We start from the raw sequence: 23,933 nt of genomic DNA on the forward strand, positions 1-23,933 counted from the left end.
AGAAGGCTATCAGATTGGTTAGGCATGATTTCCCCTTGGTGAAGCCATGCTGACTACTCCTGATCGCTTTCTTGTCCTCCACATGCTTGGAGATGGCCTCCAGGACGAGCTGCTCCATCACCTTTCCAGGGATGGAGGTGAGATTGACTGGCCTGTAGTTCCCTGGGGCCTCCTTCTTGCCCTTTTTGAAGACTGGGGTGACATTGGCTTTCTTCCAGACCTCAGGCACCTCTCCTGTTCTCCATGACCTTTCAAAGATGATGGAGAGTGGCCTAGCAATAACATCCGCCAGCTCCCTCAGCACTCGTGGGTGCAACCCATCGGGGCCCATGGATTTATAGGTGTCAAGTTTGCCTAAATGATCTCTAATCCGATCCTCCTCAACTAAGGGAAAGTCTTCCTTTCTCCAGACTTTCTCTCTTGCCTCCAGGGTCTGGAAATCCTGAGGGCTGGCCTTAACAGTAAAGAATACCATCTCAAAAGTTTTCTTGCAACAATATGGGAGCAAGAGATAAATTAAGAGATTAGATGAAAATGATGGAAACTGAAAAATTTTACTCTCTCCTTAAATGGTCACTTTAGATGATAAAAATTTATTGCTTTACCTCCTTGAATTCCTCGAACTGTAGCAGTTTTGCCAGCATTATCAAGACCCACCATGATTAGCGTCACCTTCCTCCAAAAGGAAAAAAAAAATTTTTCAATTTTTTTCCTCTAGCTAAGTATCACTTATTATATTAAGTTTTTGAATACATGCAAACATCACGTCTTTTATTAAGTTTTTGAATACATGCATAGTAAATTTACCACAAAGTAGCAGAATGAATAGGTTTCAACATACCAAGTAGCATGCACTGTTATGTTTATGTATGTGGTATTCAGCATGTCAAACCATCTTATTAAACAGAACAGAACAATGAATGAAATTAGATGTCTCACACTGTGCTATAAGATTCACATGTGACTTAATGATTTTGCTTTTAACTTGTATTTGCCTGCTGGAATTTAATTTTAGGGTATTGTAAATTTTATCCTTTTTTTTGGTATGGTCATGGGCTCTTTAATATTTTTTTTAATTTAATTTCCATTATCCTGTGTTCTTTCCCCTCTCTGAATCAAACAAACAGAGCTGTGGTGTTGCCTATACAAGGAACTTATCCCTGTTTCAACCAGTGCAGCTGAACAACACTGTACAGTATACAATACCTGTGTAGACAACATAAGCCACTGTAAGCTAAGTGGCACAAAATCTCATCATGCCTTTGTTTCAAACAGGAGCAATCCAGGCTGTGAATGTGCAACTGGTGGTATTGCACCACCAGTAATACATGGCACCACCATTGCAATATATGGCAGATAGGTCCTCAAATTGTGTACAGGCTAGAATTTGTATCAGGATAGAATTTTGAGCAAAGCAATAGGAAAGATATCTATATGTATATCTCAATCATTCCTCCAGTTCACAAGGAGCCAAAGGAATTTGCTCAACTTTATGTTCACTCAAGCTCCTTTAAGTGAAGGAATACTAAAAACATGGTTATCTCCAGTCCTAAAACTATAATAGCATCATACATGAAGTACAATTTATGCAAGGTCTTTCAGAAGAGCCAAAAAGCTCAGAAAAAAGAACCTGAGAATGAACAGCAGGATCATAGTAAATTACACTTTAACAGTAAGCTACAGCCAGAACAGCCATGAACATTTATGAACTCATAATGGCCTATAATATATTAGTGGTGTCAAAAAGCTATTTAATCTAAATATACTCATTTGTACAACAGCACATTCTGCAAAACGTAACCTTTTCTAGCATCCAAGAGAAGAACTCTTCCTCCTACATGACCATGAAATGTAAATAGATGTGTACCCCTTATTTCCCCTCCTCCTAGTTTGTAAATGGTTTGAAATAAAATCTGTGCATTGATGCTAACTGGAGGGAAAAAGATGCAGGATGTCAAAGTAAAAATAACAAAAACGAATAAAAACACTAGAACGCTTTAAGTGAGAATGGACCACTAGGTTGCCCACAAAATGCAATATTAAAATACTTAAATAATAGTAAGAAAACTAATATTACATTGGTGCTAGTGTCTACTCTTGACAACACAGTGTTTTAACACATTACACTTCAGAACCTCAAAATACAGAAACTAAATCAAAAAGACAAAACTGATGGAGTTTTACATAGCCATTTTAGTGTCACCTCATATTCCTGACAATTCCCAAATTGAGGAAGCAAAACGGGAAGGACGGTGTTTTGAACTTCATACTTTCCTTCAGTCAGAAACAAAATACCTGATCTAGTGGTGAATAACATTTTGTTTTTAAGTTACATACACTGATTTTCTCTGGGAGAGAACGCGACAAATTTTGGGTTTGCTTTGAAAGTATTAATGAATGAAATATACCAAATAAAGTTAAATATGGGTGAGAGGACATGAAATACAGTTTGGGAAGAAGGTCAGCACAGAAGTGTAAGATACTTCCTTGCGCTTACCTGACAGGTTCCTGCCACCGTTTTAACCAGTTGCAGCAATTGGCCATTAGACTGAACATCCCTCTACACTAGCCATCCAGAGCCACGAAAGCCACAGAAACAAGTGTGGACAGGCCAGGATGACCCAGGAAGACGGTGGGAGAGACTGCAGAAGCTCAGATATCGTCCTGTCACTGCTAGCAAGAAGAAAATGAAGAAACACATAGTTAGCCCCCAAGACAAATCACTTCCTTAGCAACAGCCTATCTATTCAGTGACTGTTTATGCACTTGGCTTCATGACAGTCTCACTGTGCTTTTCACTTTTCCATCCTCTCACACTTCACTTGCAGTAGAACCTTGTCCCCATTTTACAATTCTGGGCAGCAACACCATAGTATTCACACAAAATAATAATGCAAGGCCAGTGCACATAAGGAAACCTGCAAGTTAGAGCAGTAACCCATATCAAGCTGTGAAATTCTAGTGCTTGCCTAGCTAAAACATCCTACAACTCTGCAGTTTTCAGTCTATAAGGACTAATTTCAAGTACAGATAAGGCCTAAGAATACAGCAGGAGGCAAAGGATGATGGAGGGGACATTTTTAAGGAATCTTTCAATTTAGGTAAGGATCTGGACAGGACATTGAAAGGGAATAAAGAACGTCCTACCTGCTAAGCATATCCATTTRCTGCCAGTTTCTTTTACAAAAAAGGATGCCACAACAAGCAACCTGAGCTCTCTAGTGAGTGCTTTGAGGAACAGGCAACTTAAAATCTAGTACTTGTCACTAAATTAAAAAGCAGTATCAGCAGTACTTCAGTCATTTTACAACCCCATTTTCTGCTCTTCTAGCAAGAGAAAGAAGAAAACAGAGAATATTCTCTGTTCTGCTGTTGCTCCACAGAACAAACAGCAGGAAATGACTGTGTGCATGTTTATGGCTTTGTACACGCATATACATATAAAACAGGAAAGCTTAAACAAATCACACAGTCAAATGCATAAAGAAACAGACTTTAAGACTCCCTTAGTTATTTCAGCTACAGAAATCCTACTGCAAAGAACAGCAGAATAAAAATGTTCAGATAAAGGCCTTTCACAGGCAACTTTCAGTCAATTCTGCTGTGCTATTTCAAAGTCATTACCTCCCTGTTAGGATGCTAATCTCTTCCAAAGGTTATCACAGCCCTTGCAGAACAAATGTGCACCATCACCTCAGTGCCTTCATCTCATAGGCTCCAGTCATCTTAACTCAAATTTTTATCAGCAGCTTAGGCTCAAAACAACTGGTTTCTCATCAGAGTAGCCGAGATGTAGACACATTTCCTACTGCTAACTTGGCTCCATGAGCAGATTAACTGAGAGTAGTAACACTTTGAATTGCCACAACAAATTTGCTAGAGCTTGTTACTCAAATTTTCAAGTGTGTTTTTACAAAAGTAGTCCTTTCACATTTTAAACTACATCTAGCTTAAAACCAAACTAACTTCTAATTAATCAGAAAATTAAATAATTAAAGATGATAACTTTTTCCGAAGTCATCATTTTTCCACTTTCATTTGTCTAGAATTGGGGGGGGGGGGCAGGGAGGGGAAGGACTGTCCCTAACAAAAACACTTGTTCTTAACAAACTATGATGGTCTATATAATTGACTAGGTAGGATCTGAAAACTCCTCCTGATCTTATTAAGTTGCTGTATCCAGGGATGCCATGCATGAAATTGCCCCTATTCAATGTCAGAAACAGGTCAGATTTCTTCTAGAGCAGAGACAATAAATACTCTTTAAATATTTACATCCCTTTACACATGAGCACCTGAGAACAGCTTCTCCACAAGACTAGCATGCGGAGAACAGAAAGGTTCCTACAAAGAAGGATGAGACAATTAGAAGTACTGTTAGTATTAAAATCAGCCTCTTAAGAATCCCAAACCCCCAAAATCTCTCCAAAACCCCCTCATGCAGTGGAGTACGCCTAGACCCACAAGCAAGTGCCAATAAAGCTAACTTTGAAGGCATGGCTGCACCAATTCTCAGCTAGTTCTGCTGAAAAGCAAAACATAACAGCTCAATAAACAATATACTGACACAAATTTAACAATTTCAATAGCACAGTTTTATCACAGAACAAGTCCCATGCCCTGTTATACATACTTCCCAGCTTTGAAAGTTCTCAGAAAATTGCTCTAAATCATAGATATGGCCCATAGCATTCAAATGGGACCCAAGAAATAAGAAAAACTTGTTAAAGAGAGAAGATCAGAGGCGGACTATGTAATAACAAAGGAATCTTGCTCAAGTAAAAAAAAACCCAAAAGGGGGGGGGGTGGAGAAAAATTGACAAAAGAAGAAAGAATTCCTCCAAAACATGCCACATATAGATAATGCCTTCTAACTGCTGAGTAAGTAATGGTAAGGAAGTGAGTTACACTTTGTTATTCTCTATTGTTACACTCTATTGTGTAGAGGCTGCATATTTCTTGAGCTAGCTATAAAAATATCCATTGATCTCTGAAACGTGTACAGAGCATATCTACACTATATAAATTTTATATGCTGCATTACGTACAGGTGCTGCTCCAGACATTAAACCTCTCAACTTGAACTCTTACATATGTTTGTACAGGTGAAGTGAAACCAGCATGTCCACAAGCTCAAATCTGTAGAACTGTGTACTTAAGCTAGTATGCCAAAAATGTAGCAAGTCAGCACTAGTGTTAGGGAGTAAGAACAGGTCTAAGATCCTATTTTTGGGAAAGAGAACTGAAAAAGTGTACTACAGAGACCAAGAAAAACATGACAGATAACTGTGTTAATTCTTAGCATCACAGATGAGATTAAGTTCCACTTAGCAGTCGGTATGTTATCGAAACTACTGTCTACCAACCAACACGTTCAACATCCAAAGTCACCTGATGAGTAAGTTTATCTGCTTCCATAGCAAAGTACGAAATAATTGCCTCTTAACTACTTCACTATCACAATTTGTATTGTGTTCTACCTTTGCTATAGACTTTTACAGTATTTTTCAATATGATATCAAGCTCTCATCTTCCCCCCCCCCCAAAAAAATCAAAGCACTTAAAGCAAAACTGCCTCAAAAAGTTTAACTATTTGACTTCCTATTCTGATATTCCTTGCCTGGCTTGCTTAAGTTTTAACTGTAAGAACACAGTATTTTAGTTGTATTGCATTATATTTTGAATAGCAAAGCAAGTGATTCAACAGTGAAGGAAGCACGTTCAATAAAAACTAAACACTACTGTCTCAGCCAAAGCCRCAGAGTAAGTTAACAGGTGCATGAAGTACAAACTTGAAGAGTATGAAGAGTCTTCCAAGTCTTGCAAGATTGAAGTGTACAAGTAATTGTGAAAAATAGCTCTAGGATTGTAAAAGTTCTTCTTCTGTAAAGAAAAAAAGCTATCACAGGTCCAAGTCAGTTCCTGTGCTTTCCAGCCATATTCCTACCTTTCTCGTGTCCAGAAAGGAGCAGTGCTGATGTCCAGTGACTTTGCTTCAGGCGTGCTTCCTCTACTCCTCGCTCCCACTGTGGCAGTAGGTTTTCTGTTTTTAAATAAAGATATGAAAGAACACCTACTCTGTGCCGCTTAAAGACTTACAAACAGGCTGCCAAACACCCGCAGCCCGAGGCCACCATYGCGGACACAGGCTGAAGCGGAGCTGCCGGCCGCTCCGGCCGGGAGCGAAGCAAGGCGCTCGGCCCTCGCCCAGCGGGGCGCCCCCCGCCCCCGCGGCCACCCCCTGCCGCGGGCTGCGCTCCGGGAGACGCTGGTACCTGACCAAGAGTCCCGAGCACAGCAGGGCTCCCCAAGCGGCGGCTCCCGGCCCCGGCGCGCGCCCCCTCCCCACAGCGCGCGCAGCGACCTTTACCGCTCCCCCAGCGCAGGGCCGAGGCGACAAGGCCGCGCAGCCCGCCCGGGCCCCGGCCACGGCGGCGGGCAGGACCTGAGTTGCCCCGAGCGACGGGCGGCCGCAGCCGAAGACCGGGGACCGGSGGGGGGGGGGGGGGGCAGGCAGCAGTCGCAGCGCTCCGCAGCGCTCGGCTCCGCCGCGCCGGGCCCCACGCAATCGCGCCGAAGTCACGTGGCCGGCGCCCAGGTCATGCGAAGCCGCCCATTGGCCGAAGCCGAGATCTCCGAGGCAGTAGGGACGCGTAACCAGGCCGGTAACCCCTGGTTACCGCTAACGGGAAGTTGGCAAGGACAAACTTGTTAACATCAGCGGCGCGCGAAGGCAAGGAATGCGAACACCCGGGAGGCCAGGCGAAAGGAGGCAGGCCCGCGGTTAGCCAATAGAAACGGGCGGCTTCCCTGACGGCCGCGGAGGAACAACCAATCAGCTGTAACGGGGCACCCACGGAACGCCCGCCCCCTTCCCCCGCCCGAAGTAAGCAAAAGCGCAAGCGCYGGGGGACGCGGCCGCCCTGCACTAACGTTCGCGCCGGCGGTGCGGCTCGGTTCAGCTCGGCTCGCCTTGTCGCTCTCCCGCTGTCGCGGGGGCCTCCCTGGTTTACGCCCGCCGCCTCGCGATGCCCGGCGTGCCTAGAGCGCCGGGGCGGTCCCCGGGGCCGCCACTTGGAGCAGCTCGGCGGAGGGGCAGGCGCGACCTGGGACGCTGCTGACCCTCGTGCAGGGCAGCGCCGCTCGGGCGGGGCCCGGCGCTGGAAGGCGGCCCGGCCTCCCCCGCCCCCGTCCTCGCCCCGCCGCCCCTCCCTCCCGCCCCCAGTGGCCCGCCCGGCCCAGCCGCCCCGCAAAGGAGCCGCAGCGCAGCCACGGCGCCGTGCCCGCTCCTGGYCCGGCCGCCCCCGCTAGCGATGAGGCTGCGGGGCAGGTGGTGCCTGCCGCTGCTCGCCGGCCTGGCGGTGGCCGTCGCCCTCGCAGAGGCCGCGACCTGTGAGTGGGGGGCGGGGGGCGCGAGCAAGGCCGCGGCGCCTCGGTGCCTCTTCGGGTTTGCCTGCCTTGCTCGTTTGTTTTCTCACCCGCCGTGGCTACCGGCGGAAAAATAGTCAGAGGATCGTGGTCTCAGGAGAGTGCCGTTATTTTGTAGTCCAGTCCAGCCCCGTCTCTCTTGCTAGTTTCAGACATATGAACGCAGTCTGTTAAGAACTGCTTCTTATCACATACAAATATAAACAAATCAAAGTTTAACTTTCATTTCAAGACTAAATTCTTTGAGCTGAGTACTAAAAGAAGCCAATGTGTAGCTGGAACTAGCAGAATGAGAGCGCAAAGAAAGTAAGCCTGTTTCTGACCTGTTTTACTAATGATTAAACAGGCACAGGAAAACACTAATGTTTACCATTCAGGCTTTTGTTTGAATGATAGGGATTCTGACTATGAAGGCAACAGCATGGAAAGATGAAAGTTCATCTCATAACTTCTTTCTGAACAGGCCCTAAAAATAAATCTTTTTCCTCATGTCCTTTTCTTCTGTTTTCATCACATTTTCTGTTTTGTCTTCCCCACTGCACACATTATCAGTTTTTTATAAACAGTGGAAAATAAGAAACTGCGAAATTTCTGTGGTCCAGTTTCCTATCTCTAATCCAGTTTCATATCTCTGGCTCCGAACAATGCCAGGGATTTATGGAAGGGGAAAAAATCAGAAAACAGGTCTTAACAATGCAGCTTGTGCCATAATCATAAAGGGAATTTCCTTCTCTGTGGTCGACTTTCAATTTATGCCCTGAATCACAAAGATGGGCAAATACTTYAGGTTTTATTGCATCTAAAAGACCTATTCATGCTGTTCCTTTTCATATAAATGGCTAATCATTTTTAAACTAAACTATTTTTTTCTCAGTAATAACCTGCAGCAGTGAGCACCACAGGATTAGTTACAAGCTTCATAAATGTTCCTGTTGCCAGTTTAGATCTGTTGTTGTATTTTAAGTTCATGAAAAGTCTTCTAATATGTTAGGTAAAAGTAAGAAAGAGATTCTTTGTAACCCTGCAGAAACTACATATTAGTTTTCTTTTACCTTAAAAAGTCTTTTTAAATTAAGTTTGCAGTAGCAAGCACTCAGATGTAAATGTTCAAAACTTCAACAAGTTCTCTTAAGCATATGCATTATAATGAAGTTTTTGGAATCTGCACGGCCACATTATAGCCCTCTAACCTGCAGGCCACATTATAGCCCTCTAACCTGCAGTCGTATCCATGTGAATGATACTTGATCCCTATGGACAGACTAACCAATGTCTAGGCCTCAGYGTGAAATCTCTGTCCATTACAGATCCTATTGCAGCATCAGACTATTAGTCTGTAAGCTTCTGAGAGCAAGAGCTATCTTTGTTAATTGTTATTCATGATTAGAGAACAGGGTAAACAGTTAAATTGTTCCAAAACCATACTATTTGCTGCTTTTCCTGACATTTTGGGTAATGCTTCAAAGAAAGGACCAAAATAAGTGCACGGCGTAAACACACATGCATGCATGTATAAACAGGCATCTTTTTGCTCACCTTTCAGGGAGAACTAAGTATGGGGGGGAAAAAAGGGAGGATTTACTTTGTGTTTGTCTGAAGATGGGAAAAACTTGTTACTACACTGGGTTCAGATACCAAGTATGCAAGGTAGTGCAGCTGTATTTGGGTCAGTATCCTGTGAGGCACAAATTGTATCTGCACCATGAAACAGCTATAAGGTACCACTGAATCTCAACCCCCTTTTTTCTTCTTTTTGCATAGCATTACTTCTAAACAGGTGCTTGATAAATAGTCATTACACGGTGTTTATACAATATCTATTGAAATCATAAAGAGAATTTCTTTGAAGCTTCAGTGATAATTAAATGAAACACACCATGTTCATTGAGGGTTAACTATTGCTTTGGCAGGGATCAAACTGGCAGCAGTAGCAGTAAGGATTTTTTTTTTTTTTAATAAAAGTGCTATCAGAATCCTTGTAAGCAAAGACCAGTTGAGTAAATAAACTAATATTTTCTGTGCATGAGTACTGAAGTATTTGCAATAAAAATATGGAAGTTGTGCTGAGTTACATAAGAGATCTTATTTAAACCCAAAAGTCACAGTCACAGGAAATCAGTTTAAGAGCAGGCTGCTGTGAGGTAGGTGAATTGACCTGTTACCATTACCCCACTGTTCAAAACATGAGSTAGGCAGTGAACTGACATTCCCAAGAATATTACACTTACCTGGGATTTTCTTACAACTTATTTACAGAAAAAAAAAAAGAAAATTAGAATGACGTAGCTAAACATCAAAACATAGGATTGCTTAAAGTCAGCTGTGAATTAGGCCTCATCTACACCACAGAGCTTCTGCCTCAAAGCTTTATCAGCATGGCTGCACGGATAGTACAGCAATGTAAACAAAACCAGCAGAAGAGTTTTTCTGCTTGTATACATATTCTCCCTTTCACAGTGGCATACAGCGATGAAAGCACTTTCCTGTCAGCATAATCAGATCCATTTGAATTTTACAAATCTTGAGCCATTCTAGCAGGGCTTTGTACTGCACTCCTGGGTTTACTCTTGCTTTACACAATTTTATTATTTTTTTACCATTCCTGTTATTTCAGAACAGATGGACCTTCAGCATCATTCTTATTAGTCTGCTTTTATGTAATGACAAATACATACCACTTATCTTATTCCCACTTCAGTCTTCAGTAAGATCACCAGGTAGATCTATATATATTAGAAGAAATGAACACTAGAAGACTAGACTGTTTCTGCTCAAATGCCTAGTAGTGGAAATGCTTAGTGGGAAGCGCACCAGCTGACCTTTCTCTTCTTGCATTTCCAAGCAACTTGCTGATTGCTCTCTGAGACCAAGGAGTGCTTCAGGACTTTAGTAGGGCCACCTGGCGTTCAGAAAGTCTGGCCTATTGTCATATCAGAAAGATCAGTTTTACCAAAATGAAAGTGAGTAAACCAATTTGAAGATACAAACTTATTTCACATCAAATAAATTCAAGAGGCTGTCACAGAAAGGTTTCTTCAGGTCAGTATCCAACATTGCAACACTTCTGAGTGCTTCAGTTGTGTTCTATGTCATTTAATAGAGTGTTTTAACGTTGTGTTTAGGGCAGTATGGTTTTAGTTATATCTGTCACCTGAGACCTATCCAGGCTTGAAGTTTTGGGCCTCTTTAGCTGCTCTTTCTGATAAGCTTTATAAGTTTTTCTTTCCTGTTAAACTATTTAATAGTGCACAGACAGTGGGAGGCTATACTTAACTGCTAGCATATCTCACAACGGTGTTCCAGTTTTGAGGTATTATGTATTCACAAACAAGACGGAATTGACTGTCTGCTTGAATTGATCATCATCTTCATAGACTAGTGGTGAATATTTATGTACACCATATCTGGTTTGCACTGCAGCTGTCATGACCCTCACACAGTTATGCTTGTCTGAGAGTTAAAACTGTATGAATGCTGATAAAGGAAAGCCAGGTGTAGAAGTGTGGTGCTCTTTTGTTAACATATGTCAGCCATGCTCCTTAACCCTATGAGCTGGACTTTTGCCAACTGTGCTCATCCATTCTTCTCTTGATCACAAGGAATGTCCAAATATAAAACCAATGACGCAAGGGCTCCTCAGTCTGATTTAGTTGCTGTTCCTGTAGTATTGTGTGCGCTGTACAAACTTAGGGCCAGAGACAAAGAATGTTGAGGTAAATGGAAACCTTTCATTTTTATATCATTTCCCCAACTCAATTATTTGCACATCATTTGCATAAAAACCAATAAAATAGCAGTAACAAGATAYGTGAAAATGAAATAATGACACAGAACACATTGGTCATAAAATTAAAAAAAAAAGCTAGGATTCCATTTTATCTTCATAAAATGTAAATGTATTTGTATGTTATATAACTTGATGTTTCTCAGAAAAAATTCTTGCCTTTTGTTTTGTCTTATACTTCACGGTTCTGAAGAATAAAATGACATTTATGATAATTACAAATGTCAGATAGCTTGATTTTATAAGACATTTTTGGACTCAAATAATAATAGAGATCAGAGTATTTACTTCTAGGTCACTGAAACAGGTAATTCAAAAGAGGTTTCACAACATTTCGCCACCTATCAGTCACATACCTCGCTTTATAATATCCATGGCTAAAAAAAGGCCTTTTCCTGAATATGACATTTAAACTATGCTTCAGACATAGCACTGCACAAACTTTTTTGTCACTTCAGATCTTTTTGGTCAAGAACAGCTAGTAAACATACAGAAAACAGAATCCTGGAATGTTCTCCTTCTTGTGCACATTTTTCTAAAATTATAGCAAACAAACAGCCACTTCATGAATATGCATTTAATTCAGGTTTTGTGTTATGTGTTCACATTTGGTCAGTGTTTATAGCATTTTTCAGCTGTTAAAAATAAACAGACAACTGAACTCCTTTGTTTCTACAAAGTTTTATCACAGCAGTATGCCTCAGAGTTCCTGGTGAGGAAACGTCGAGCAAATTCTTTTATGGAAGAAAGCAAGAAGGGAAATTTAGAAAGAGAATGCATTGAAGAATTATGCAATAAGGAAGAAGCCAGGGAAATCTTCGAAAATAATCCTGAAACTGTAAGTGTCTGATGAATGTCTGTGAGGTAGATAGTAGTTTTTGCAGAGGAAAAGGCTAGAAGTACATAGAATTCACACTGCAAAACTTAAAAAAAATGCAGAGCAAAAACTAGTGTGATATTCTCTTGTGTACACAACCTGCACAATTAATAATGAAGACCATATACAAACAGAGGATAGCTGAGTAGATATTATTTTAAAATATGGATCGCCAATTTTAGATCACAGTTGTCTGCAAGCATTCCATGTGTGGAAAGCCTGTTGGCTTCAATTAAAATTTTACACAGAGGATGCATGACAATGCAGCCCTTTTAATGAAGGGATTGGACATTTTACTGTAAGCTTTTTTTCTAGTGCTGAGAACAGTGCTCCTCAGTTCATTCCCACTGCACATTATTTAATATTAGGCATATTTTATTCAGCTTTGTATTATAAAATGGATATTACTTAAAAATATGTGTTTAAAATGAAATTTTGTTTTGCAAACTATGTATCAATTCAGTTTTCTGTCTTTGATAACATTGCATCTATATGGATATACTGATTGTTAGGATTACATCTTACATCATAATCAACCATCATTTTTTAACAATTTCCATTTTAGTAACACTTTTCATTTTATTTGAAATGAATTGCATGTGGGATGTTCAACATATTACTTCGGGTGGCAGGGAGCAGTAGCGCAATAAAGGAGTCTGTTCTGTAATAAGATTGACATTGGACAAGATCCAACCATCGAAAAAGATGGTTTTCAAAGTCATTTTGACACCCAGTTCATTTTCATTGCCTTCAGTTTGAATGTTTCACTGAGAGAGAAATGAAATTCAATGAGGACCTTAATCTTCCCTCCACTAGTAACTCAGAGGCCAGTGTTTAATAAATATCTGCTGTCCTAACTTAAACAGTACTGATATAAACAACTTGATCTATAATTTATGAATCAAAGTGATTTTCCTTTTTGGTTCTGTTATAGTTATAATACAAATACATTTTAGAATGTATTCAGTGATATATTTTGCTATAATTCTACCTTAAACCAAATCAGATTTCTCTTATTGTTTATTTTTCTTTTCTTTTCTTTCTGCAGGAGTATTTTTATCCCAAATATTTAAGTAAGTACAAAAGGCCTGACTAATCCTGGTATATCATTCACTACTCTTCTTATTTATAATACTAGTTTTGTTGTTCTGTCTGATTTCCTTGCTGATTGTAATGCATAGTAGCTCCTATGTAGTTCTGTGTGCTTAGATCCCAGCTGAGACATTCAGAAGGTGGGTTTGTGATCAGCTGTCCTTAATATGCCCAGACAGTTTTTCTAATTCAAGCTGTGAGAACAGACTCTTTGAAGATGCTGTGCATAAGCTGTTGTAATTTCAGTCTAAATGAGTGTTTGTATCATTGTGTGGGTTTGCATTTGCAGGCTGCCTTGCCTCCCATCGAGCAGGGGTTTTCAGGGTTATTGCAAGTACTCCAGATTCTCCTGCTGACCTGAGGGCTTGTGTCAATGGTAAGCACTGCTGTTGTATACTTCACCTGCTGCACTCAGATCTAAGTATACACACTTGCATGGCTAGAAAGCAGTTCACACAAGCAGAAAAAGAAACAAATCTCTGTTTAACTCAGGCAAACACAATTACCTGGAACAGAAATTCGCATAAAAACAACTAGATGAGACAGAGCATTTTCAGAATAAAAGGTGTAAGTAAGTATTTTTAACTGTGCTCTGGAGAAGAAACATAATTAATTGCAAAATGCTTCCATTTGTAAAAGCTCTTCTAGAAGCACAGGAGAATTTGCTGCCTCAGGCCACTGACATCCCTTACTATGTCCTCTGCACTCTACCAGAGTCTTTAATAATTGTGCATGACTCTTCACATTTAGCTGATACTGTTCTGTTAGTTAAGGGAACAGACCTTCTGCTTAATTCTCCTCTGTACCACTCTTTGGCCCATAGTTAAATTATAGCACTTCATGAAGTAGATAACATTGCCAACTGAAGAATTCAAACATTAGCTAGAAGACATAGTCATTGACTAGAGACATAAGGTCACAAAACATGAAATCTGTGGTGTTGCTCAGGCATGTAGTTTTTAAACCAAAACATTCATAAATCCAGTGTGAATAGTATCTTTTCTAATAAATTGACAGGAAGCAGTACCATATTCCCTACTTGTCCCAAGAGAAAAATCTCTCTGCAGTTCTTAAACCTTAACAGCTTGGTTATATCAAAAGAGTTTTCAGTTAGTTTGAGTGTACATACTTATCCTTAAGCATCTGACCCTGTTTTTGTCATTGAAAGCAACTGAGAACAAAAAAGAAATCCTTAATAATTACACTGCATACAGTCATGGGTGAACATATTTTCCAGATCACTTGGCCAACGTGCCTGCTGTCACAAACTAAAATGTGCTCCCATTCATCTTCTCTGTCTTTCTCACTCTCATTAGAGGTCCTGGGAGCAAAGGAGTTAGCAGAGTTCTGTGGATGTGCAGTGTTTCTGTATTACTAACCATTTCCCAGTGAGAACAACTAGCTTACTTGATACTCATTTTATTTCTCTCTTTGGGTTCACCTTATAAAATCAAATTAAAAAAAACTGTTACTATTGGTCAGTCACCAGGAAAAAGGAGAAGAAAGAAGATTATGCGTAGAAATTTCAAAGGCCTCTAGGGCTTGAGTATTCAAAGAAATTTAGGCAGAGCATTTCAGGAAGAGAGTTACTGCTGAGCAAATAAGTGGGATTTAAAATTCCCATTAATAATATATAACAATCTTTTTTAAATCTTGTTTTCACTGAGACAAACTTTTTGTGATATTGATACCAACAGACTTTTTAATTTTGAAAGTTTTGACTTTCTTTTTGGATTTACTCACCCAACATTTTTATATTTTCAAAATGAATAATCTGATTTTCCTAATCAAAATTAAATAACTATAAAATAATTATTATTTTATATTAATCTTCTCAAGCTGAAAAACTAAGCAAAAAATGACAATACAAACAGAATTTAAAATAACTTCACTATTTTCATATTTGTCCAAATGATGTATTTCAGATTACAAACACTGGCATTTTTGGATAAACAATTAAAAAAAAATCATTGAATATTTTGACTTTTTTACTCCATTTGGGAAGAAAAAGGAAAATTTTCACAGACCCTTTCTTACACATTTCTAATCCAAGCAGCTATCTAAGCTGCATCTTTAAGTACCTAAACATCTGTATCACTTTGCATACTCATAACTGCATTTGAAAATAAGCACTTAAAAATATCTATATTTATATTTATGCAGCTCACCATGACACATTTCATGGATATCAAAATACTCTGAGTGGCAGAGGATACAAGTACCACAACGTGTTCCTGGCCACCTACCCTTCCATTGCAGGCTGAGTAAATCTTCTAACATTTAGCCATTGCCACAGCAGTTTCTCAAAGAGCATCGCTGGGTCATAGGTCAAAAGAAGGCATCCCAGTTGGGAAAAGAGGAACACCAGGCCTCTCTTCAGAACAAATGGCTGCTACATTACCGTCCCTTCTGTGGCACATTAATCTTTCATCTATGAACATAATCTCTTTGTCTGTCCAGTACTATCCATCCATTCTTGTCTTCCTCCTCCAGTGTATTTCACTGGTTCTCCTTTTTTCATTGACTAGGTTCCCCAGTTCTCTCTCTTTTTATGCATTTAATTTGCTCTATCTACTCCTATTGAGCACTGCCAATCCAACCCATTGTCTTTTCAGATCACTCTCTCTGAAGTCCCCAGTGCCTTTTTGCTCAGAAACATTTCCACTCTTTTCCCCAGTTGTGCACTGAGGGTCAACTTCCAATCATTTACATAATGCTTTGCTTATACCAAGCTTAGTTCACATGCTTGTTCCTGAACTTACAAAAGCAATGAAGAAGCAAGAAAGAGGAAACAGTTTAGGCCCTTCCAGAACTGACATCTGGTAATTGCTGTGAATTAGCTATACATCAACCTCCTTCCTTTTATTTATTCTGTGCCTATCCATCTTCACCTGTAACTGGAGCCCTTTGGTTTGCAAAACAAATATTACATGTTGTACAACTGCTATCATAGAGATGTGGTGTACATTTTGGGCTTGGCTGGCCTCTGGGGTTTTGGATTTACTTGCAGCAGGATTTAATTAGAACTAGATTTAATCGAAAAATCTACTAACAACAGATTTTGTTAAGCTTTCTTTGTCACAGAAGGCTAAACCTATTATTCTATGGGGCCCAGTTCTTTTGAACACAATAAAAAAAAAAATTAAGGAATCCAGTGGGGCCTTATATACAGAATCACTGTAGGTTTGGGTCTACAGAAACACTGGTCTTTCATTTCACTTTTCTGAATCTGAACTTCACAAAATCCTTCCTTCTTTTCATTCTGCTCTCTGTTCTGTCAGGACACTACTTTTTTTAAAAGCAGGCCTCAAAGTGATGTTTTAGAGTTTTACAAGAACATAACTCTAAAGTAGAAACAATATATTTGTAATTATTGGAGGCCTGCAGAAAAGAGAATCCATAAACCTACCATAAAACGCTGGCAAAGTAAATAGAAAGATACCTTACATAGTATGCTGATATAAGATCATGAAAATGGTGGGAAAAGTTAAAAGACATTTACGTATTTTGAGTAGAGCAAAAAAGTGAATTCTGTGTTCTCTGCCACAAACTCTGTTTTGGGCTTTGCTTTCTGAGGTCATGCTAGCATGTGTAAAGAGCCCTCATTTGCTCTTTCCAACCCAAGTTTCCATTTCTGTCAATGAAATTAGTATATGTGAAAGGTGACAGTATTGGACACTGATGTACTGAGTCTGCCCACAGAACCTGTGCAGCTGTGGCAACCTGAGGCCCAAGATTCTTTGCGAAGATGACCTTCCTTGAACAAAGAAAATGATCTCTGTATTCTTTAAACTTTGTTTTTTTCTGCTGAAATTTGCACTAAGACAACTGAAATGATGAGGCAGAGGATAGTTCTGTAAAAAGTGAAATAAATCCTTAAAATGTAATGAAGTATCAAGCCTACATTTGGTCACAGCTTTCAGGGATTAACATGGTTTAGGGAGCCATTTGTCTTCTAGTTGTTTTCTCTTTGGCAAAGAAGAAGTACTAGCGTTGGTGATATTGTCTCTGGATTAGCTTTAGAAGGGGGGGTGTGTCTTTTTTTTTTTTTTTTGACACTTGCTAATTTTTACTAACAGAATTAGTAGCGAGGTTGTTATATGGATGCTTGATCTTATGCATCAAGCTCTTTCCTTTCTTATGAAAGGTTCCTGTGGGAGAACAAAAAGAAGACTAAGCTGACTACTGAGGAAAAATCACCCAAATAACAAATATTTCCAATGTTTTTCCTCCGACAGAAATTTCAAACCAATGTAGCCCTCTACCATGCCATAGAGATGGATATAAGGACTGCATAGACGGACAAGCCAAATATACATGTGTCTGTAAACCGGGATGGCAAGGAGAGAAATGTGAAGAAGGTGCAGTCTCTACTGTCATTGTGGTGATAGTTCTCAGGAACACAATTATRGTCATTCTAGTATTACTGAATAGTGTCAGATGTTTAAGAATACCTACATACAAGTAGTTGGTCAATGAATCTCTGAGCAAAGGTTTTTATTTTGTTTTCCTTCTAGATATAAATGAATGTGAAAACATAAATGGAGGTTGTAGCCAACGCTGTTCTAATTTACCTGGAAGCTACCGCTGTTTGTGTGAAGATGGTTACTTCATGCATTCAAATAAACAAGATTGCAGAGGTAGGAAGTGTGAATTAAGGAGAACATTGTTACATGACAGTACATTGCTTGTAGACTAGAAAGGAAAGAATTCATGCTGGTAGTTCCATAAGTGCTCTAAGTCAGCAGCAACTGCCATTGCCCCTGAAAAAAGCAGTCCCACTCCAAACCTGACTACTCATCCCACCTCTTGCCTTACACCACCACAAGCATTTGGGTAACTATGTAGTGATCAAGGAACTGCAATAGGTTAAAACCAACCCGGGGCTGTTACTGTCACGTGAAGGGAGGACAAGGGGTAATCAACTTTGCCTGCCAGAGCCCTCCTAAAAGGGCTTTCACTGAGTCAGGTTCACAAAGCTGAACAATAATTTGGTAATCAACTTTGCCTGCCAGAGCCCTCCTCAAAAGGGCTTTCACTGGATCAGGTTCACAAAGTTGAAGAAAATAAGAAAGGCCCTCCCCTTTGGTAATCAACATTTGCCTGCCAGAGCCCTCCTCAAAAGGACTTTCACTGAGTCAGGTTCACAAAGTTGATCAAAATAGACAATTTATTACAGCGACAGATCAACAGGTTCAGGATTGCCGGTGATAAATGCACTTACTGCAACAAATTCTACTTTTTCTGAGCTCAAACTGATAATTAAGTGCTTTCAACAATGTTACTTTTCCTGGGGTAATGTCCGACATTGTCGGGGGCGCAAACCTTACCAAAAAGGCATCCCTGTTTTGGGGAGGAGAGAGGTCCAGGCCTGTTGACCCATCCGTAGGTTGGTGTTCTTGCCCTCAAAATGGAGGCTCGTTTATGCACTGAATTTATACTCTTGGCGAGGTGGGGCCGAGTCAAACACTGTGGGATGTTTGGTCCTTGTCGAGCTCAGCAGAGGGTGTCAATGGCTGCTGGCCTTTTTTTTCTTTTGCCCCTATCAACAACACCAGGCTGCAAGACTCCTGCCTCACCCCAGGTGTCGTTTTGGGTAGAGCAATGTCAAGTGGTGAGACCTCCGCCTCGCCCTGGGCGTTGTCTTACCCCTCACCAGCATGGGCATCAGGCTGCAAATCACCCTTTGTATCCACTGTTTACCTCACGGCAGGGAGGATCACAGATAATCACAGACCATTATCCCACAGGGGTCAGGGAAAGGCTAGATACTAGATTCTGCTTCATTACTAGAGGTGTGTAAAGCTGAGCAATCTAGGCTCATTAACTACTTACCAAGATGTATTTTGTTTCAGTCACTAACCAGTTTCATATACCGTTTAAGGAGGCTGAAACAAGAATCTAGATTGGTGGGACCAGCTAACAAACAGAAATCCTGTCTGGCAAATGGTGGTGTAGCCTGAATCACTCTTAATTTGTGATGCCCTTCTTTTGAGAGTTTGTAAGTTCATTGGAGAAGAAAATGTTCATGAATCTGAAAATGCTCTTCATAGAAAAAAAGCATGACATTTTTCTTACAGGACYGTGTCCGTTATTATCGACCATGACCTCTGTGCTTCCTTCTATTTCAGATAAAGACTATGTATAATAACATAATCAGAAATTCTTCCTGCAGAGTTAGAAAAAGTGCAACCTCACCTCATTTTAACATCATGTATTTCACTGATGAACTATGCCAACAGTTTTGGATAATGTCAAATTATTAAGACACTAGACGTTGGGAATATCTTCCACTGTTGCCTCTTTTAGAGGATATATTTTTGTGAATGAATAATTTCCAGAGAAATTCCAGAAGAATGGAAGATAGTTGTTGTGTCAAAAAGGGCAGGTTAGATAAGTTGGTTAGCCTCTCAACAAGTCTTGGAAAGATACTGGAAAAGCTGTTTAAAAAAAAAAAAAAAGATAGCAATATACTACTATATATCTTAATTTAGTAGAAGAACCAGCTAACTGATAGATCTCAAAAAATATTTCTCAGTGAGGTGGTTATTTAATGAGGATATTTCTAGGGGAACTTTACAAAAATTAATGGTAAGACCAACTCTGTTCACCATTTTCACTAGTGATGTAAGCAAAAATGTGAGCACTGATCATTCAGAGACTGGCAAATTGGTAAATTAGAGTGAGGACTAAGCAGCCAAAGTGCTGTTTAGTTCATCTGATAAAACTGGATTACATCCAAGCACAAAATTATGCACCTAGGAATTTGTAGTGCATACCAGAACTGTGGAAAAGTGGACAGTTTTGACTCCAAAAAAGGTTTTGTGTGTCCAAGCAAGCAAGTAGCAGAACCTGTGCTCCCAGTGCAGTACCATTTCCACAATCACCACAAAACCATGGAGAGAACTAAAATGATCCTTGCACATACAAGTGGGAATTGAAGTACTACCCAGAAACTGATATTCTTCTGTCTACAAGACATTTAGTAAGATCATATGCTGCATCCAGTTGTAGAACCTATATTTTGAAAATGACATTGAAAAATTGGAAACAACATGGAAGATAGACACTAAAATGATTTGAGGGTTGGAGGAACAGTGAGAGACTTGAACACCTGTCAGCGCGGCCAATTAAAGAAGATTGTGAGATGAATTGATCATAGCACTTAGGAATCTCCAATAGGATTATCAGTGTCTTTCTGAATGTCTTTTTCTAACATACGATTTTATTATGCAGTCTGGCTTAGTTTATAGGAAATTTGTAGACTGCATTTCTCTTTTGCCTGCTTGGACGTGCATCCGTTTTCTTGTTATCCACAAAACACACAAGTGAACGCAAAAGGTAGGCAAGGCAGAGAATTCACTTTTCAGTGAGGGGAAGCTAAAATGCCATTTGGAGTCCTCTGGAAATCTTTGCTGCTATAGATAAACTCTGCTGTGAAAGCAGAAAGAAAGAAAGCTAACAAGAAAGACCTAATTTGGCAGCCTTCTTCACACTCCCCTGTTCCCTGCCCAAGTTCTCATGATCTTGGATAGGGGTCAGGATAAAAAGTTATGCAAGAGAGCAATTTGTTTTTAATAACTTGTTTATATTTCTAGATATAAATGAATGTGTGCTACGTCCAAACATCTGTGGGACAGCCATCTGTAAGAATACCCAGGGGAAATATAAATGTGAATGTGCAGAAGGCTACGCATATAATTCAACTTCCAAGAACTGTGAAGGTATGTCTTTTTTTTTTTTAATCCACTGCTGTATCAAATTCCAACATCTCTTGTAGTGGTGTATTTTATTTATCTTCATATTGTCTATTGCAATATGACTTAAGTGTTGGTTCTTTTAGGGGGTTGATAAGGCTGTGCTATAGCATGTATAGTTGCCATGACCTACTCACAGATCTTGGAGGGGTAAGGTATACTCACCTGTGTCCTGCTGCATGCCGGATACTTTCTCAGTTCATGAGGGGGCCTCCTGTCTAGCAGTAGAGAAGACTTGCCATCCATGCAGATTTCTTGCATGGTTATGTCTCAAACCAGCTAGCATGTTTCTTTCAGATAACTTGGAGCAATGTGCTGGGATCTGAATACTACTAGAGTGTCTGGTATCCTGTTGCAAGCATTGTTACACCCATAAGGATGGAATATTTGATGTCAGACACTGGTATAAATCCCTAACTCAAGTGAGGTTATGGTAAAAGCAAATAGAAGTAATAGTTATTTGCCAATTCCAAAGGAGGTAAGATGTCGCRGTCCGCGGGAGTGACGGGAATGAATCATACGCATTCACAGAATGCAGGTTCAATTCCAACTTTATTCGGCAATTTGCCCATCTTATATATGTTTGTGCAGTCGYACACTTTGCTAGGCCAATCACCATRCAGATTATGTCACAGGTAGCCAATCATGGCACCGATCACRCACGCAGCGATCATGCCTTGTACCTTGCTRCTTRTTTAGCAAAGCTRTCTTACCCTTAACCTTGGTTCCCACTGGCTTCTGCTAGTTTATCTGTACTTTCTCAGGACGTATCATTTCCAGCTGCACCAGTGTCCTTGGTGGACTACTTCAAAGCACGTAGCAGTGGCTATAGCCTGAGGCCTAAGGCTTCAGCAAATTTAGCTACTGATGCTAAGCAAGTTGTGCTAAGCAACTAATCCTAAACAGTGTTAGTTCCATGCTCTATATCTCATATAGATTATTGTTCTGAAGCACCGCAAGGGCCCCAACAGTAAGACAATTAGGAAGACTTAGAAAGACACAACCACCAGAAATGAAAACCACGCTTAACCTATTTGGCTTGAAGAAAACTTAAAAAGCTTCTCCTTATCCATCTGATAGGCTGTTTAGGTGCTTATTTAGCCCACATGGCCAAGGGCTCAATCTTTCTGTCCTTTGTAGATCCTTATGTTTCAGATACATGAAAGAACTTTTCATGAGGGTCAGTGAATCCCTTTTAAAATGACATTCAAGCACCTAACCTTCCTTGGGGTATCCAGTTACACTGGAAAATAACAGCTTTAGCGTAAACAAGACCTCTCTTCCAGGCTGGGAGTGACAGCACGACAGTCATATGAAAGATTTGTTATAAGAACCCCATTTTTAAAACAAAAACCAATTTTCCCTATCTAGAAGAATACTATGAAAGAAGGAGCTGCACCAAAAGAGTCTTTCCTCAAGAATATTATTTTCTGAATTGACAATCTGGAAGAAGGAATCTCAAGACAAAGTTCTGTAACAATTATAACAAAGTTGAAAAATACCAATAGCTAGTGGTAAAGTGGCAAGAAGCCATTCTCACAGAAACCATTATAAAATAAATTTTTTAAGTATTTGCAGAATTGCCCTAGAGTAGATTTTAATGCTCTCTACCAATTAAACTTTTTGTATGTTTAATACATATGTCAGAAGTTAAACTTCAGCTGTAGAAGAGATGTATGAGCTCTTAGAGCTTTATTATGGAAGGAAATTTTCTACTTCCCCAGTTTAAGAAAAATATATCAGTGACTGAGTTTTAATTAAAATACTACCTTTATGTTATTGTTCAAAAAGACTCAAAAGAAGCATCTTACTAGTTATGAATCTTTGGGTCCATGCCTTTTCATTCAGTTTTCTGGTGACAAAACTTCATACAGTGATAAGGATTACATATTTATATATCTGCTCTTCTTTGTCCAGTTACTATGGAACTAAAAATGTTACTGACAGAATTTTGTGTCCCTTTTACATACACTGGAATGAGAAAGACCTCACAGTAAATAACCTAATTTCCTCCCCTCTCACTGCTCCCTGCAGATAAAATGGGTTGCATCAAATCAAATTTAAGTATTACTTTTCTTCTGAAATTGGGATCCCAGAAGGTTGCCCGATGCAGACATTAAAAGCAACAAAGTCTTACCTCCTAGAAGGAAGATAATGCTGCTAAGCTTTCAGACCTGGTTATAACCACATTAAGTGAGTCACCAAATCCTGTCTAAGGACAGGATTGTGCAGACAGACAGGAATTAGCTTTTCATTGTCATGTTGTATGTGGGTGGCCAAATTCAATCACTCTTACTAGAAAAATCAGGTTTACGTACATTTGTGCACRCCTATGTCTACGATGGCAGATGCAATAGAGAGGAACAGAAGAGTTTTTTTTCACCAATTCTTAGGAGAAGGTTGCTACAGTAGTTCTTCATCCACCCCTTCTGGGAGCCACCATCAGTGGAAGATACCTGTACAATCCAGTGTTTGTTTCACAGAAATCATGCCAGTTTAGATACAGAATCTGTTCATCTTCTTCAGACCACCTTTTCAATTCCAAACACCCTAACACAAAAAATAGTAGTGGAAATGATAGGTATGCTTATTGTGCCAGAAGGGCCTGGTTTGCAGTCAGTATCTAGGAGGCAAACCAAGCTGAACCTATGTTTCAAGGAATGACCTAAATATTTCTCATATCTTTACCSCATACACATCTTCCTTCTCTAAAAAGGGATCTTCTCCTAAAGAAGCAACTGAACAAGTTAATCAAACAGCACAGAGTATGCCTGTATTTCAGGTATTAATCCACTCTAACACATAGTCTGAAAATTTGAGACAGGGAATCAGCCTTTCCCCTTCCCACAYGCATGTTTAACATGCACAAAACCCTGCTTATGCACATCCATGCTCTGGGGAAATCACCATTTTTCCCTAGTGTTATATAGAGCAGCCCCCTTCTGGGACACAATTAGCAGTTCCTTTGTGGCTTCTTTTATCATACCTTAGCAAC

The 23,933-nt window shown here is 40.0% G+C and overlaps 2 protein-coding genes across 11 annotated transcripts in view; one reads left to right on the forward strand and one right to left on the reverse strand.

Annotated features, from left to right (window-relative positions):
• Positions 1–6,757, reverse strand: part of ARL13B (ADP ribosylation factor like GTPase 13B) — a 53,649-nt gene extending 46,892 nt beyond the window's left edge. For 3 of the 8 annotated variants that reach the window (XR_003255218.1, XM_026075977.1, XM_026075983.1), the window contains exons 1-4: positions 6,446–6,510; positions 5,948–6,043; positions 2,498–2,673; positions 606–676 (exon numbers count right to left, since the gene is read on the reverse strand). Coding sequence is in view for 7 of the 8 variants with exons in the window: in XM_026075977.1 (XP_025931762.1) it covers positions 606–676; positions 2,498–2,556 (130 nt within the window). In the remaining variant the exon portion in view is untranslated. The other 5 variants (XM_026075981.1, XM_026075982.1, XM_026075979.1 and 2 more) reach the window with 5 other exon arrangements.
• Positions 6,758–6,815: 58 nt separating this feature from the next.
• Positions 6,816–23,933, forward strand: part of PROS1 (protein S) — a 36,940-nt gene continuing 19,822 nt past the window's right edge. The window contains exons 1-7 of one of the 3 annotated variants that reach the window (XM_026075975.1): positions 6,816–6,886; positions 11,893–12,050; positions 13,138–13,162; positions 13,471–13,557; positions 17,420–17,542; positions 17,699–17,821; positions 20,780–20,905. In XM_026075975.1, coding sequence (XP_025931760.1) covers positions 11,952–12,050; positions 13,138–13,162; positions 13,471–13,557; positions 17,420–17,542; positions 17,699–17,821; positions 20,780–20,905 — 583 coding nt within the window. In that variant the 5' untranslated portion in view covers positions 6,816–6,886; positions 11,893–11,951. Of the gene's footprint in view, positions 6,887–7,228; positions 7,393–10,301; positions 10,468–11,892; positions 12,051–13,137; positions 13,163–13,470; positions 13,558–17,419; positions 17,543–17,698; positions 17,822–20,779; positions 20,906–23,933 lie in introns of those variants that run through there. The other 2 variants (XM_026075974.1, XM_026075976.1) reach the window with 2 other exon arrangements.

The sequence above is a fragment of the Apteryx rowi genome, unplaced genomic scaffold (genome assembly GCF_003343035.1).
Source record: "Apteryx rowi isolate R43461 unplaced genomic scaffold, aptRow1 scaffold_418, whole genome shotgun sequence".
NCBI lineage: Eukaryota > Metazoa > Chordata > Aves > Apterygiformes > Apterygidae > Apteryx > Apteryx rowi.